General features: G+C 41.4%; 1 protein-coding gene across 8 annotated transcripts in view; it reads right to left on the bottom strand.

Annotated features, from left to right (window-relative positions):
* LOC130273931 (CD226 antigen-like) overlaps window positions 1-12,921 on the bottom strand; it is a 122,642-nt gene that overhangs the window by 23,862 nt on the left and 85,859 nt on the right. For 7 of the 8 annotated variants that reach the window (XM_056521467.1, XM_056521463.1, XM_056521464.1 and 4 more), the window contains exon 5: window positions 5,146-5,239. In XM_056521467.1, coding sequence (XP_056377442.1) covers window positions 5,146-5,239 — 94 coding nt within the window. Of the gene's footprint in view, window positions 1-2,350; window positions 2,434-5,145; window positions 5,240-12,921 lie in introns of all 8 variants that reach the window. The other variant, XM_056521471.1, reaches the window with a different exon arrangement.

The following is a 12,921-nucleotide window of genomic DNA, read 5'->3' as shown; positions in this document are numbered from 1 at the left end:
GACATCTTTCTTTCCTTGTAGTTGAAAAGTAAGCTATTTGGTGATTATCCTGAATTTCTTGATTTCTGCTAAGAGTTTGGACCCATGCACCGTGTGACTTACCTGTGTTGGCTGTTGGACTTGACGCTAATACAGCGTTCATGCATCCTTATATATCTATAATAATTACCAGAATACCTTGCAGATGAGTTCTTTGCATGTGGTCACATGTCTAAAAGGGAGAGGTGGAACTCCCTAGTGGGATTGCACATTTCACATTGTTAACACTGGCAGGACTTACTCTTTGGGAGACATTTATCAATTATTTGACCCCTTTTTGATGTTTATATTTTGAGCAGTGTGCGTCTTTTTTGATGGAACATTTCAGATGTTGTCTATTGTTTGTGCACCATGGAGCGAAAAATACAGTGGACAATAATTTATTACCTGCGCAAGGTTTGTTTACACTGTCAAACTTTGCCCATTGCCGACTTTTTTAACACAAATATAGCACATGTACTAGCCGCCTGCAGACTCCTGCAGCCAGACTTCTACTCCTCTCATCACGGAACAAACTCCTTTTCATGATGGAAGTAGCGTTTGTACTACTACCCCCATCATGGAACAGAGTATGTTCCATGTTTTAAAGCAGAGGAGTGGGCGGCATGCTGCTCTCCCCTGTGATGTATATACTACTGTGTAAATTTTCATTTTGAAATCCCCTGCCCGAAAGCCCTGAATGGCCGGCACCAAGGTGCCATTCAGGGCTCCCGGCGGGGTTTTTAAACTACTACTTTGTCCACCAAATGTATGCCCCCATGCATATTTATAATAATTCATTGGCCCTAGTGTGTTTATAATAATTAATTGGCCCCAGTGTGTTTATAATAATTCATTGGCCCCAGTGTGTTTATAATAATGGTGAATGAAGCCTACATGCAGAACATGCCGGCTTCATCCATTCATTCACCGCCGACGGTTCCCGACATGTCCCGCTGCTGCCCTGCTCCAAGAAGATGAGGAGCAGGCAGTGGGATGGGAAATAAGGACACTGGGGGGGAGGGTGGATAAGGATAAGCACACTAAGGTCAATGAATTATTATAAACACACTGGGGCCAATGAATTATTATAAACACACTGGGGCCAATTAATTATTATACATATGCATGGGGGCCTACATTTGGGGGGTCAAAGTAGTAGTTTAAAAACCCTACCAGGAGCCCTGAATGGCTCCTCGGTGCTGGCCATTCAGGGCTCCCGGCTGAGGATTTCAAAATTAAAGTTTACACAGTAGTAAATACATCACAGGGGAGCACAGCATTCCGCCTGCTACCCTGCTTTATAACTGCTGATTGCATCGGGTCTCAGAAGTGAGACCCAGTATGATCAATCCCTTATCCCCTGTACTACTACCACTAACATGGAACAGACTCTGTTCCATGACTGGGGGTAGTAGTACAAACACTAATGTAGCCTCCCCAGCTGGGGGAACTACTACTTCCATCATGGAAATGAGTCTGTTTCATGATGGGAATAGTAGTGGTCCCTCAGCACTGCAGGAGTCTGCTGATGTCACCTCTTCTGATCATGCTCAGAAGTAATAACAGTTCAGAAACAGATATTATAAACTGGGGGCAAACTGATGACATTAAAGGTTCATCCGTTTGCCATAGACTTCAATGTTAAATTTATAATATGTGTTTTTTTCCGTTATTTTTGACAGGAGAAAAAATACTGCATGCTCCATCTTTTCTCCCTTCAAAGAAAAACATACCAGGAAGCAAACGTGTGCAAACGGGTGATAAAGGATTGTAAAAAAAATCCCATTGACATCAATGGGATCATTTTACAGCTGTTCAAATATCATATGGATTGCAGAAAGGGCATTTATTAACGGATGCAGAGGGCCATGTGAACGAGCCCTATTAGGTCTATGTATATGTGTGATCATATGTATGCAGCAGAGCTGAGTGTGTGATTGTAAATGCAGCAGAGCTGAGTGTGTGATTGTGTCTGCAGCACAGCTGAGTGTGTGATTGCGTATGCAGCACAGCTGAGTGTGTGATTGTGTATGCAGCACAGCTGAGTGTGTGATTGTGTGTATGCAGCAGAGCTGAGTGTGTGATTGTGCATGCAGCAGAGCTGAGTGTGTGATTGTGTGTATGCAGCACAGCTGAGTGTGTGATTGTGTATGCCGCAGAGCTGAGTGTGTGATCAGGTGTATGTAGCAGAGTTGAGTGTGTGCGTGGTCATGCTTACACATAATCAGACATTCAGATCTGCTCCATACACATGTCACACACTCATTTCTGCTACATGTACATAATCACACACACTCAGTTCTGGTACATGTACACAGTGTTTACCTACCAGGGTGCCTCCAGCTTTTGCAAAACTGCAACTCCGAGCATGCCAAGGTTTGCAACACTTGGTGGCATTCTCGTTGGTAAACACTGAAATAGAGGTAAGGGGACAGATTGTTCAGCAAAATTACATATTTTTTAAACCCAGACATTCTGTGTACTTTATAAAGATTTATGATTTTACCATTTTGGAGAGTTTTGTTCGGCACACACTGCTGCTCCAGCACTTCTAGCTATGTGAGGAGTGTACCGGGGAAAATGCCACAGCTCTGTTAAGTGTGAGGTAGAGAAGGAGTGCATGGTATGGTGGCATTTCTATATTAGCACAAAATGTATGTAAGGACGTGCCCAACTTTTGTAAATTTTGAGCAAGAACGTAACTTAGACAAGCAGTGTAAAGGGGTAGATCTGTGTCTACAATAGACACCTAATGATAAATGTCCCCCTTTGTGTTTATATTATATCTCCGCAACAAGGGAAGGTAGGAAGGTTAGTTAAAGTTTGTTTTTTATATTTTTGCAGCCAGGGCACAGGGGGACTTAAAAAAATGATGCCGTAGTTCTCCTTTAAGCACCAGGATGCAAGGGAGTACCTGTACACCCTTCATCCTTAAAATATTAAAGCAAATGGACTTTCAAATGATGGGTTATGGTTTTAATCCTCCCACTGCTGTTATGAAGCTCCTCAGAGTCCCCTCCATAGTGCACAGCTATTTATCATTCTTGGCTGGGTTTTCCAGCAGCATTCACACCTAGACATCCTTTCCTTTACTTCATTGGCCACTCACAGGACAGAACCTACTCCACTCTGCAATGCCATGCAAGAGTGCTGATAAAATTGCATTGGACTGAACAGTATAGAGGAGAAAGGGGTTGCTGATGGATTGGCTTGGCAAGGTTCGATGTGAGCAGAAAGGAAACAAACAGAACCGGCAAACCAAGGAAGGGGTACTGCTAAGAACTGAACTGCTGCTGCTGAAGATGATAATCCTGCAGACTAAAAGAGTGGGAGATAACATTTAAGTAGTTGGAACACAAGTTTTTAAACAAAAGACAGGTGTTCAGAACTTTATGGGAGGTCGAAGATGTCCCTCCAGGTAGTATGCCATCCGATGGGGCATAATAATTATTATGTCCTTTAATTTATCTCCTAAAGAGTTAACAAAGTAACTTGGCAAGCTTTCTTAGTTTTACAAATCCAACATAGCAAACAATCTTAAAGACACAGCAGCCGGCACTGCTCACAATTATATCTCTTTAAGCCTGCAGAGCCCAGAGTAAGCTTAGCAATGTACATTACAGCATGGGATCCACTCCCCCGATCACAGAGTTACTCTATTCCCATAAAGACACAGTCCAATTAAAAGCGTTAGAGAGAGAAATGGAAGGGACTCACTGTTAGACAATCGATCCGTGGCAGATTATTTTATTGAATCAGTGCAGACAACTTACAAATGTGGAACGCCTGACTCACAGGTATGATTGACAACCTTTTCACACCATTTCGTCCATCGAAGCGCCTTGGAATGGTGCAAAATGGCTGTCAATCATATCTGTCTCTGTCAGTCTGGCATTCCAAATTTGTAAGTTGTCTGCACCGATTCAATAAAAGAATCTGCCACGGACCAATTGTCTAATGGGGTGCCTTCCATTTCTCTATCCTAAAGCAAAATCAAACATAGCATATGACCATTAGAGATGTCGCGAATTGTTCGCCGGCGAACAGTTCCCTGCGAATTTAGCATGTTCGCGTTCGCATCGCCGGGCGAACATATGTGAAGTTCGATCCGCCCCCTATACTTTAACATTGCAGTAAACTTTGACCCTGTGAGTAAGAGTCACCAGACACATTACAGCCAATCAGCAGCAGTCCCTCCCTTCCAGACCCTCCTACCTCTTGCACGGACGCCATTTTACCCTCATTCAGCATGCTGCAGGCTTAGGAAGTGGAGGGTCAGCCTTGTTCAAGTCCCACTATGTGCTGCCTAAAGGGGGGCTCTAACTATGTGCTGCCTAATATGGGGTAATCTATGTGCTGCCTAAAGGGGGGATCTAACTATGTGCTGCCTAAAGGGGGCTCTAACTATGTGCTGCCTAATATGGGGGAATCTATGTGCTGCCTAAAGGGGGCTCTAACTATGTGCTGCCTAATATGGGGGAATCTATGTGCTGCCTAAAGGGGGGATCTAACTGTGTGCTGCCTAAAAGGGGCTAAAGCACGTTATTCCAAAGAATTTTAGGAATAATAGGTGATTTATGCCCTTTATGGATTAAAACCAGACTCTGCATCAACTATGTAATTTTCCATGGGAGTTTTGCCATGGATCCCCCTCCAGCACACCACAGTCCAGGTATTAGTTCCCTAGAAACAACTTTTAAATCACTATTGTGTCCAGAAAGAGTCCCTGTGGGTTTTAAAATTCACCTGCCCATTGAAGTCAATGGCGGTTCGCCCGGTTTGCGGAACATTTGCGGAAGTTCGCGTTCGCCATTCGCGAACCGAAAATTTTATGTTCGCGACATCACTAATGACCATAATACATGTAATTAAAATTTAGTTTGCATTCAGAAACGAGTAACCATCGAGAATGGGATAGTTAAATATAAAACCAGTATGAGGGGACTATGGATTCAAAAAACAACAAAATATTTAAAGTTCTGCAGATTTCAAGATTCCTTAAATAAAGCTAAACCTACATAAAATTGATAAAAATAGTTTTTTTTTTAATTTGAGACAAAATATATTTTACATATCATACCTGAAAGAGCTTTAGCTGCCCAAGTAAGCATACATAACACTCACCTTACAAGACATAAAGCTGCTATCGTGAAGATCACAACAATAACAAGGGAAGATGCTCCACATATTAAGGCCAACATGCTAAATGAAGTGGTACCTAAAAAAAACACAAAATACTGAGAAACAGTAGTACAGGAATGGGTGACAAAACATATAAAAAGTGACCTTTTTAGCAATTGGTAATCAATGTGATTTCAAAGCAGTTGTCCCAGATTAGAATATTTTAAATATGTAATTTCGCAGAAACAGAAACACACATTGCCCTTGAGATTTGTCTGCAATAGCAGCCTATTCCTATTCATAGGAATAGAGCTGAGCTGCAATATCAGGCAAAGTCCATGGGCTTGGGTGGTACTCTTACTGGAAAATAGGATGATCACTTGTTTAAATCGGTGACAGTCCATCAATGTTCATGTACCATATAAGATTATAAAAATATATTAAAACACAGGGCCGACGGCGTGTGACGTCACGCCTCTGCCCCCGTGTGATGTCACGCTCTGCCCCTCAATGCAAGCCTATGGGAGGGGGCGTGACAGCAATCATGCCCCCTCCCATAGGCTTTCATTGAGGGGCAGAGCGTGATGTCACACGGGGGGCGGAGGCGTGATGTCACACGCCGTCGGCCCTGTGGTCGCCGGTAATCAGACCTGGAGCGAACACGCATGCAAGATCACGGGGGTCCCCAGCGGCGGGACTCCCGCGATCAGGCATCTTATCCCCTATCCTTTGGATAGGGGATAAGATGTCTAAGCACCGGAGAACCCCTTTAAATTCCCAATAAGGGGAATTAGGAGTACGGATTTCTTAAAATCTAATGTATAATAATTGCAGTTTACCACATCCTTAAAGGGGTTCTCCACCATAAGGTGATTTTAGTACATACCTGGCAGGCAGTAATGGACATGCTTAGAAAGGATCTGCACTTGTCTTGGGGATAAATGGCTATGGTGTGAGATTACCATAACATTGTGGCTAGCTTTTTTTGAACTGGCATTTCCTGTTTGACTTTTCTTGTTTTGACTACAAATGCCACAATTCCATTTTCCTCCCTCCCACACATCAGCCAACCCTCCCATTGAAACATAAATGAGCTGCATCCATTCAAAAGACCTGTGGTTTTCAATCAGGGTGCCTACAGCTGTTGCATTAGTTGCAGATTGATCTCTCTCCCACCAAACGATCGCTCCACCCATTGAAGCAGACAAGCTCCCTGTCATCACCTGACTAGTGAGTCAGGTCTCGGCCGCATTGTAACCTGGGAAATATCTGAGACAACAGTCATTTTGTATGCTGTTAAAAATAAATATTGGAGTGAAAATCACATAAGAATTGTGAGAAAACCATCCCACACGGGTACAGACACTATATTATGAACTACTCTAACTTTACAGCCCCTGTAACATAGTCAAATAAAAAAAAATCCTGGAATATCCCTTTAACACAGTTCTGGACATAAGAGGGAAATTCATTGAGGTCTGCATCTGGCACCAACACATGGTATACCAACGTGTGATTCCTCAGTCTTATTAAATTACATGCTGGACACTAAGCTTATTTTAATTCACTAATTAGACCCATTCACTAGTTCTTTTGTTATTTATTTTTTAAAGAATATACATGGATAAGGTATAATATGTAACTGTCTGTTAAAAAGGCAGTTTGATTATAGATGGATCAATATTAATGCACTTATTTAGCAGATCAGAAAACCAATAATTCCTTTTCTTCTGGATACTTTTACTAATCCACAGAGAAAAGGCTTTACTTAGGCAATTTACATAAGGATTTGAAAGCATTGCAAATTTTTGTTGCTTTTTTTATTTTTATTTTATTTTATTGGAGGTACTCTAAATGTATGTCTGGGGATTAAAGGGGTTATTCACCATAAGCTAATTTTAGTACTTACCTTCCAGACAGTAATGGACATGCTTAGGTAAGATCTGTGCTTGTCTTGGGGTTAAATGGCGGTGTTCCGTAAGTGTAAGGTCGTTTCTTTCCCTCCCTAAATCAGCCACCCCACCCATTGAAACACACCTGTGATCCTTTCCATGCAACAGATCAGTGTTTTCTGACCAGGGTTCCTACAGCGGTTGCAAAACTACAGTTCACTGCAGAATGATCTCTCTCCCACCCAGCGGTCACTCCACCCATTGAAGCAGACACGCTCCCTATCATCACCTGACTAGTGATGTAACATCTTGGGCTGCACTGCAACTTGGGAAAACCTGAGACAACACTAATTTTGTATGCTGTTAAAAATAAACATTGGGGCAAAAATAATAATAATAATAACAAAACTAACTTTACAGCCCCTGTTGAATCGTCAAATAAAAAAAATCCTGAAATATGCTTTTAATTTGGCCACATACTATTGTCAAAGTTTCAGATTATTTTCTACTTAAATCCTGAATATGTTTTGCTGGTGTTAGGAAGCATAATTTCCTCTTGCATGGAAGCAATGCACAATAAAACAGTGGGGTATGCTAACTCATGCCTCAAAAACATCAGCCTCAATTGGATAAATAATATGCAAGTTTACTCATATTTTAACCTCATGTTTGATATTTGACTGTTGGTGTAAGCATGAAAAAAATAAAAATGGTTAACTTGTTTATTGATGGAAAAAATGTATAACAGTTTTTAAGTTTGATACTCACAATTTGTTTGTTATTATTTACAGTCCAGTAAATACACGAAAATCATCTCAGATTAATTTATTTCTTTATTAATAGTAAAACAATTTAAGCCTATGTTATTTGGTGTAATTGCCAGTGTATATTGCAAAGTAATATGTGAAGTAAATTCGAAAACGCAAAAAGAATTAAAATTAAGGTTGACAATCCTTTATCGGAAAGAAAGAGACATTTCATTTAATGGGTATTTGATTTGTCCTTTAACGGAGACAGTAAGGGAATAAGCATATCATTTTATAAAGAAAAGTTTTAAAAGTGAAAAGTGGATTTACCTACCGTATTTATCGGGGTATACCACGCACCCTCATTTTTCCAAGGATATTGGGGTAAAAAAAGTTTTTCACCCCAATATCCTTGGTAAAATGAGAGTGCGTGTGTGTATGTGTATACCCTGTTAGACTGTTTCTGACCCCGCAGAAGCACGGCTTTTGCAGGGTCAGAGACCGCCATCGCTGCCTGCTTCTCTCCCCTTGCCTTTCCTGGGGTCTAGAGTCCTGCTGCTGCCTCCGCTTCCCTCCACCTGGCTATCCAGAGACTGCTGCCGCCGCTGCCCCATTACCTCCCCCATCCCCAGTTGTATAATAACCTGTTCCCGAGGTCCACGCTGCTTCTGGCTCCCGAGGCATCCTTAGCTTTCACTGTGTGCCGGGCCACTGACTGTGACATTGCGTTGAAGACATCAATAGTCATTGCACAGCGAAACGCATAGCAACATCGCAGGACACCGCCGGAGCCAGAAGCAGCGCGGACCCCAGGAACAGGTACTGTAATTATAAAACAGGGGATGGGGAGGCAATGGGGCAGTGGTGGCGGCGGTCTCTGGACCCCAGGATAGGCAGGGGCAGAAAAGCGGGCAGCGATGGCAGGTCTCTGGCCCCGCAAAAGCCGCTGCAGTTCATTGATTTAAAACGCCCACTTTAAATCATTGAACTGCAGCGGCTTATCGGCGTACAACACGCAGATAGACTTTAGGCAAAAATGTTTTGCCTAAACAATGCGTGTTAAGCACTGATAAATACGGTATATAATTTACTTTGTAGCAGGAATGTAGCTTAAAGTTTCTGTGCCCAAATGCTAAATCTGTAAGACCCTAACCTATCTAATATAGTGTCATCTTACATGAAAGAGGAGTTGTGGGCTAATTGTCAGATTCAAAAACTTTTTCTATGTTGTACATCTTGGCAAAACATTAACCTTTCTTATATACTTCCTAGGAAAATTGTATTTCCTTTTTATAGAAAACATGGCTTATAAAATCAGGGCTTATAAAAACAACCCATAACATCCAGGACATAATCCTATCTAGCACTCCTCTGTGCTCACTCCTGTCCTATCAGACTGCAGCATACAAAAAAAGCAAGAAGGGGGTTACAGAGGAGCCTGCAATGATTGGATGGAGAGACCCAGGCGCTTGATGCATAAAAATTATATGTACATGTGTACATTACTGAGATATATATATATTTTATTTTTTTGTGTGGGATACACATTAAGCACCTTGGCCTGAGTTTATTAACGCCTCTGCACCCTCTATAGCTTAACCCCTGATTGTACTTTACCATGTGGTGCTGATAAACAATCTGATAAATTTATAGGATAATAGAAGGATAAGAGAAGGATAATAGGTCATGGTAGGTTTTGCTTTTAATCAAACGTCTAACATTTCTCAAGTGTCTAACCTTTTTCAATGCTCTAACCTTTCATACAAAGCCTGATAAAGCAATTATCATTAGTCACATTCATTATATATATGGCATCTGAAAATAATCTGTCATTATTTCCACTTAATCTCTCAACATGGAAATTAGTGATTACATATGAGAAATGGAAAATAAAGCTTTGATCCAAAACATACCATTATGTGACAACAAAAAAATTAGCAAACTGTGAAGGAATTTTATGCCCTCTATTCTTCTCTTTTAGTATTTGTTGCACTTTATTATACTGCTTTTATGCGTGTTGTCTATGAGGCATATTAAGAGAAAAGAAATCAGTGGAATTTGAAGATTAAATCGGTAGCTAAGTGATTCTATGCAAAGTGAGATTTTCAATTTGTACATTCATAATCTGCATAAAATTAAAATGTAAAAAGGTAAAACATATTAAGATAAATAAATGGGAATGAACATGGCATATGGTAGCAGCAAATATTTGCTTATCTTTAATTTTGTATATTTCTTTTAATTCCAGATTTACATTTAAAGTGGATTGGCTATGAATATTACATAAGAGGGGGTCTTATTCCTGGCACCTCTATTGATCAGCTATTTGGAGTGACCATGGCAAGTTACTATTAGCTATGATGATACAAGGTATTGTGGTGTTGCCCCATTCACTTCAATGGGACAATGCTGCAGTACTATTGTGAAGGTATACAAACAAGCATGCATTGCGGCACCGAAACACCAGCTCACCTCTCAGGTTCTCTCTCTTTCCTCGGCATGGACAGGGCTCGGTTCCAGCCCTCAAAAGACTTGAAGAATGAGGGAAATGTCCAGCCCTATGTGAGTTTTGAAACATTAGCCTTTATTGTTTGTTCCATAAAATTTGCAGTACAGCACTTGGCACTGTGTTCAGACCAAATGCGTTTCTGACATACTTTGTCATGGATGGCACAACTGAGACCAGGTATTTATAGGTGCTCATAATCGGAGGGAAAGACACACCTCATGCCTCAGGTGAAGTGTGACAAGCCAACACCCAGACTTGGTATATATTCGATTATGTTGTGGTCTCAAACGCTCAATAAAAATTAGCAAAAAACATTAGAAGTATAAAACATATACTATCAGAGATCGCTCAAACTACCTCACTTCCTAGCTGCATTTGATGTATAGTGTGCACTGTAACCTAACATCTTAGAGGAATTTGCCTTTACAGGGCCACCATCAGGGGGGTAAAACCCCTACTCCTGTAAGGGGCCATGAGCTTCAGGGGGGCCCGGCCGGCTCTGTCCTTTTTTTTTTTTTTTAGCTTGTCAGTGAGTGACTGTGTCTGTCACTCACTGACCACTGGGGGCCCGCCACTGTACACTGCTTGCTGATTGATTGAATGACTACATACAATCAGTCAATCAGTCAGAATCCTTTGAAAAGGATTTTATTTTATTTGTTTTTTATTCAATAACAATAAAGCAGTGTTAGTCAGTGGTGATGGTAGTGGTCATGGTGTGAATTATACATCCCTTGTATTGTGGTGGTGTTAGTGATACTGGTCTGTGTATAGTGGCTTTTATTTCCTTACAGTATGGTGGTATTATTTAGTCACTCTAGAACTAATATGGAGTTGCCATATTATTTTATGTTTTTAAGACCCGATACCAAGATAAAATTTAGCATGTGCCACAGTGAGCGGGGTTCGGGGGGCTTCCCAGACTACAAGCTGTGTAAGGGGCCCCAAAATTTCTGATGGCAGCCCTGATCCTTTATAGACTATATATCATGCTAAAATGTTGCAACATAACAGATCCTATTTACATACATGTACTTTTGATGTATATGTTAGCTAAAAGGGATAAGTATTCTCCTTAGGGAGGAGCACCGCTTCCGACGTGAACGAAGATTCAAAGAGGCCATTAGAACTCCGTGGGCTTTCTGGGTAAAGGAATATACAAAGCAACTCATCACACCACCTTCTCAAGTAGCATGCCCTAAGATCAGCTCTTGCTCCAGTTACGAAGTCTCAGAAACTGATTGAGATTTATGCCAAGCCAGAATTCTCCCTGCAAGGAAAGAAGACCCATCTGCAGACAGCTGTTTCGGGGTGCTTGCCCCTCGTCAGTACAGAGCAGGGTGTTCTGGCTTGGCTGTGGTGAGATTGGCATAAATCCCAATCAGTTTCTGAGACTTCGTAACTGGAGCTAACGCTGATCTTTGGGCATGAAACCTGAGAAGGTGGTGTGATGAGCTGCTTTGCATTTATATATACATCTATATATACATAGACAGTATATGGCCTATATACTTTAATTTCTATGTTCGCATATTTACAGTATATTTACGATAGATAAATGCTGAACAGTTTTTTTTCCCGTACCCTATGATCTAGGCATTGGTTTTATAATTATTGCTATTAGCATAGACAATTGGGTAGCACACCACCCCTAAGATAAAGTGAATAAATAGTAGAACATTAAATCTCTCTTAAGATTTTAACCATTCGGGGTAGTGGTATCCAATTGGTACATCCAAAATACTTCATGATCTCTAAGTTTTTTTTGCCAAATCTCCCCTTGTCTGCTGTGACCTTTTTTAATGGCCTATGCTTTCAGGGAGGCTACCAACATGTTACTGAAATTTTATGTCAGAAATGTTAACCCCTTAACGAAGCAGGACGTAAATGTACATCCTGGTGACGTGGTACTTAACACACCAGGACGTATATTTACGTCCTGAGCATAACCGCGGGCATCGGAGCGATGCCGGCATCATGCGCGGCAGGTCCCGGCTGTGGATCGCAGCCAGGGACCCGCCGGTAATGGCGGACACCCGCGATCCCGAGGATGTCCGCCATTAACCCCTCAGATGCCGTGATCAATACCGATCACAGCATCTGCAGCATCGCGGTCACTTAACAGGATGATCGGATCGCCCGCAGCGCTGCCGCGGCGATCCAATTATCCTGCACAGCAGACGAAGGTCCCCTCACCTGCCTCCGTTGCCTTCCCGGCGTCTTCTGCTCTGATCTGCCTTCCCGCAGACCGGAGCAGAAGATGACCGATAACCCTGATCAGTGCTGTGTCCTATACATAGCACTGAACAGGATTAGCAATCGAGTGCTTGCTTTAAGTAGTCCCCTATGGAGACTATTAAAGTGTAAAAATAAAAGTAAAAAAAGTAAAAAAATTTAGTTAAAAAAAATGTGAAAAACCCCCTCCCCCAATAAAAACGTAAATTGTCCCATTTTCCCTATTTTACCCCCAAAAAGTGTATATACATATTTGGTATCGCCGCATGCGTAAATATCAGAAATATTAAAATAAAATGTAAATCATCCCGTACGGTGAACGGCGTGAACGTAAAATAAAAAAAAGTCCAAAATAGCTGCTTTTTATAATAAAAGTTTTGTATAAGCAAATATGGTA

The sequence above is a fragment of the Hyla sarda genome, chromosome 5 (genome assembly GCF_029499605.1).
Source record: "Hyla sarda isolate aHylSar1 chromosome 5, aHylSar1.hap1, whole genome shotgun sequence".
Lineage (NCBI taxonomy): Eukaryota > Metazoa > Chordata > Amphibia > Anura > Hylidae > Hyla > Hyla sarda.
Note: the sequence above shows the minus strand (reverse complement) of the source record. Positions and strands in the feature narration are given on the sequence as shown.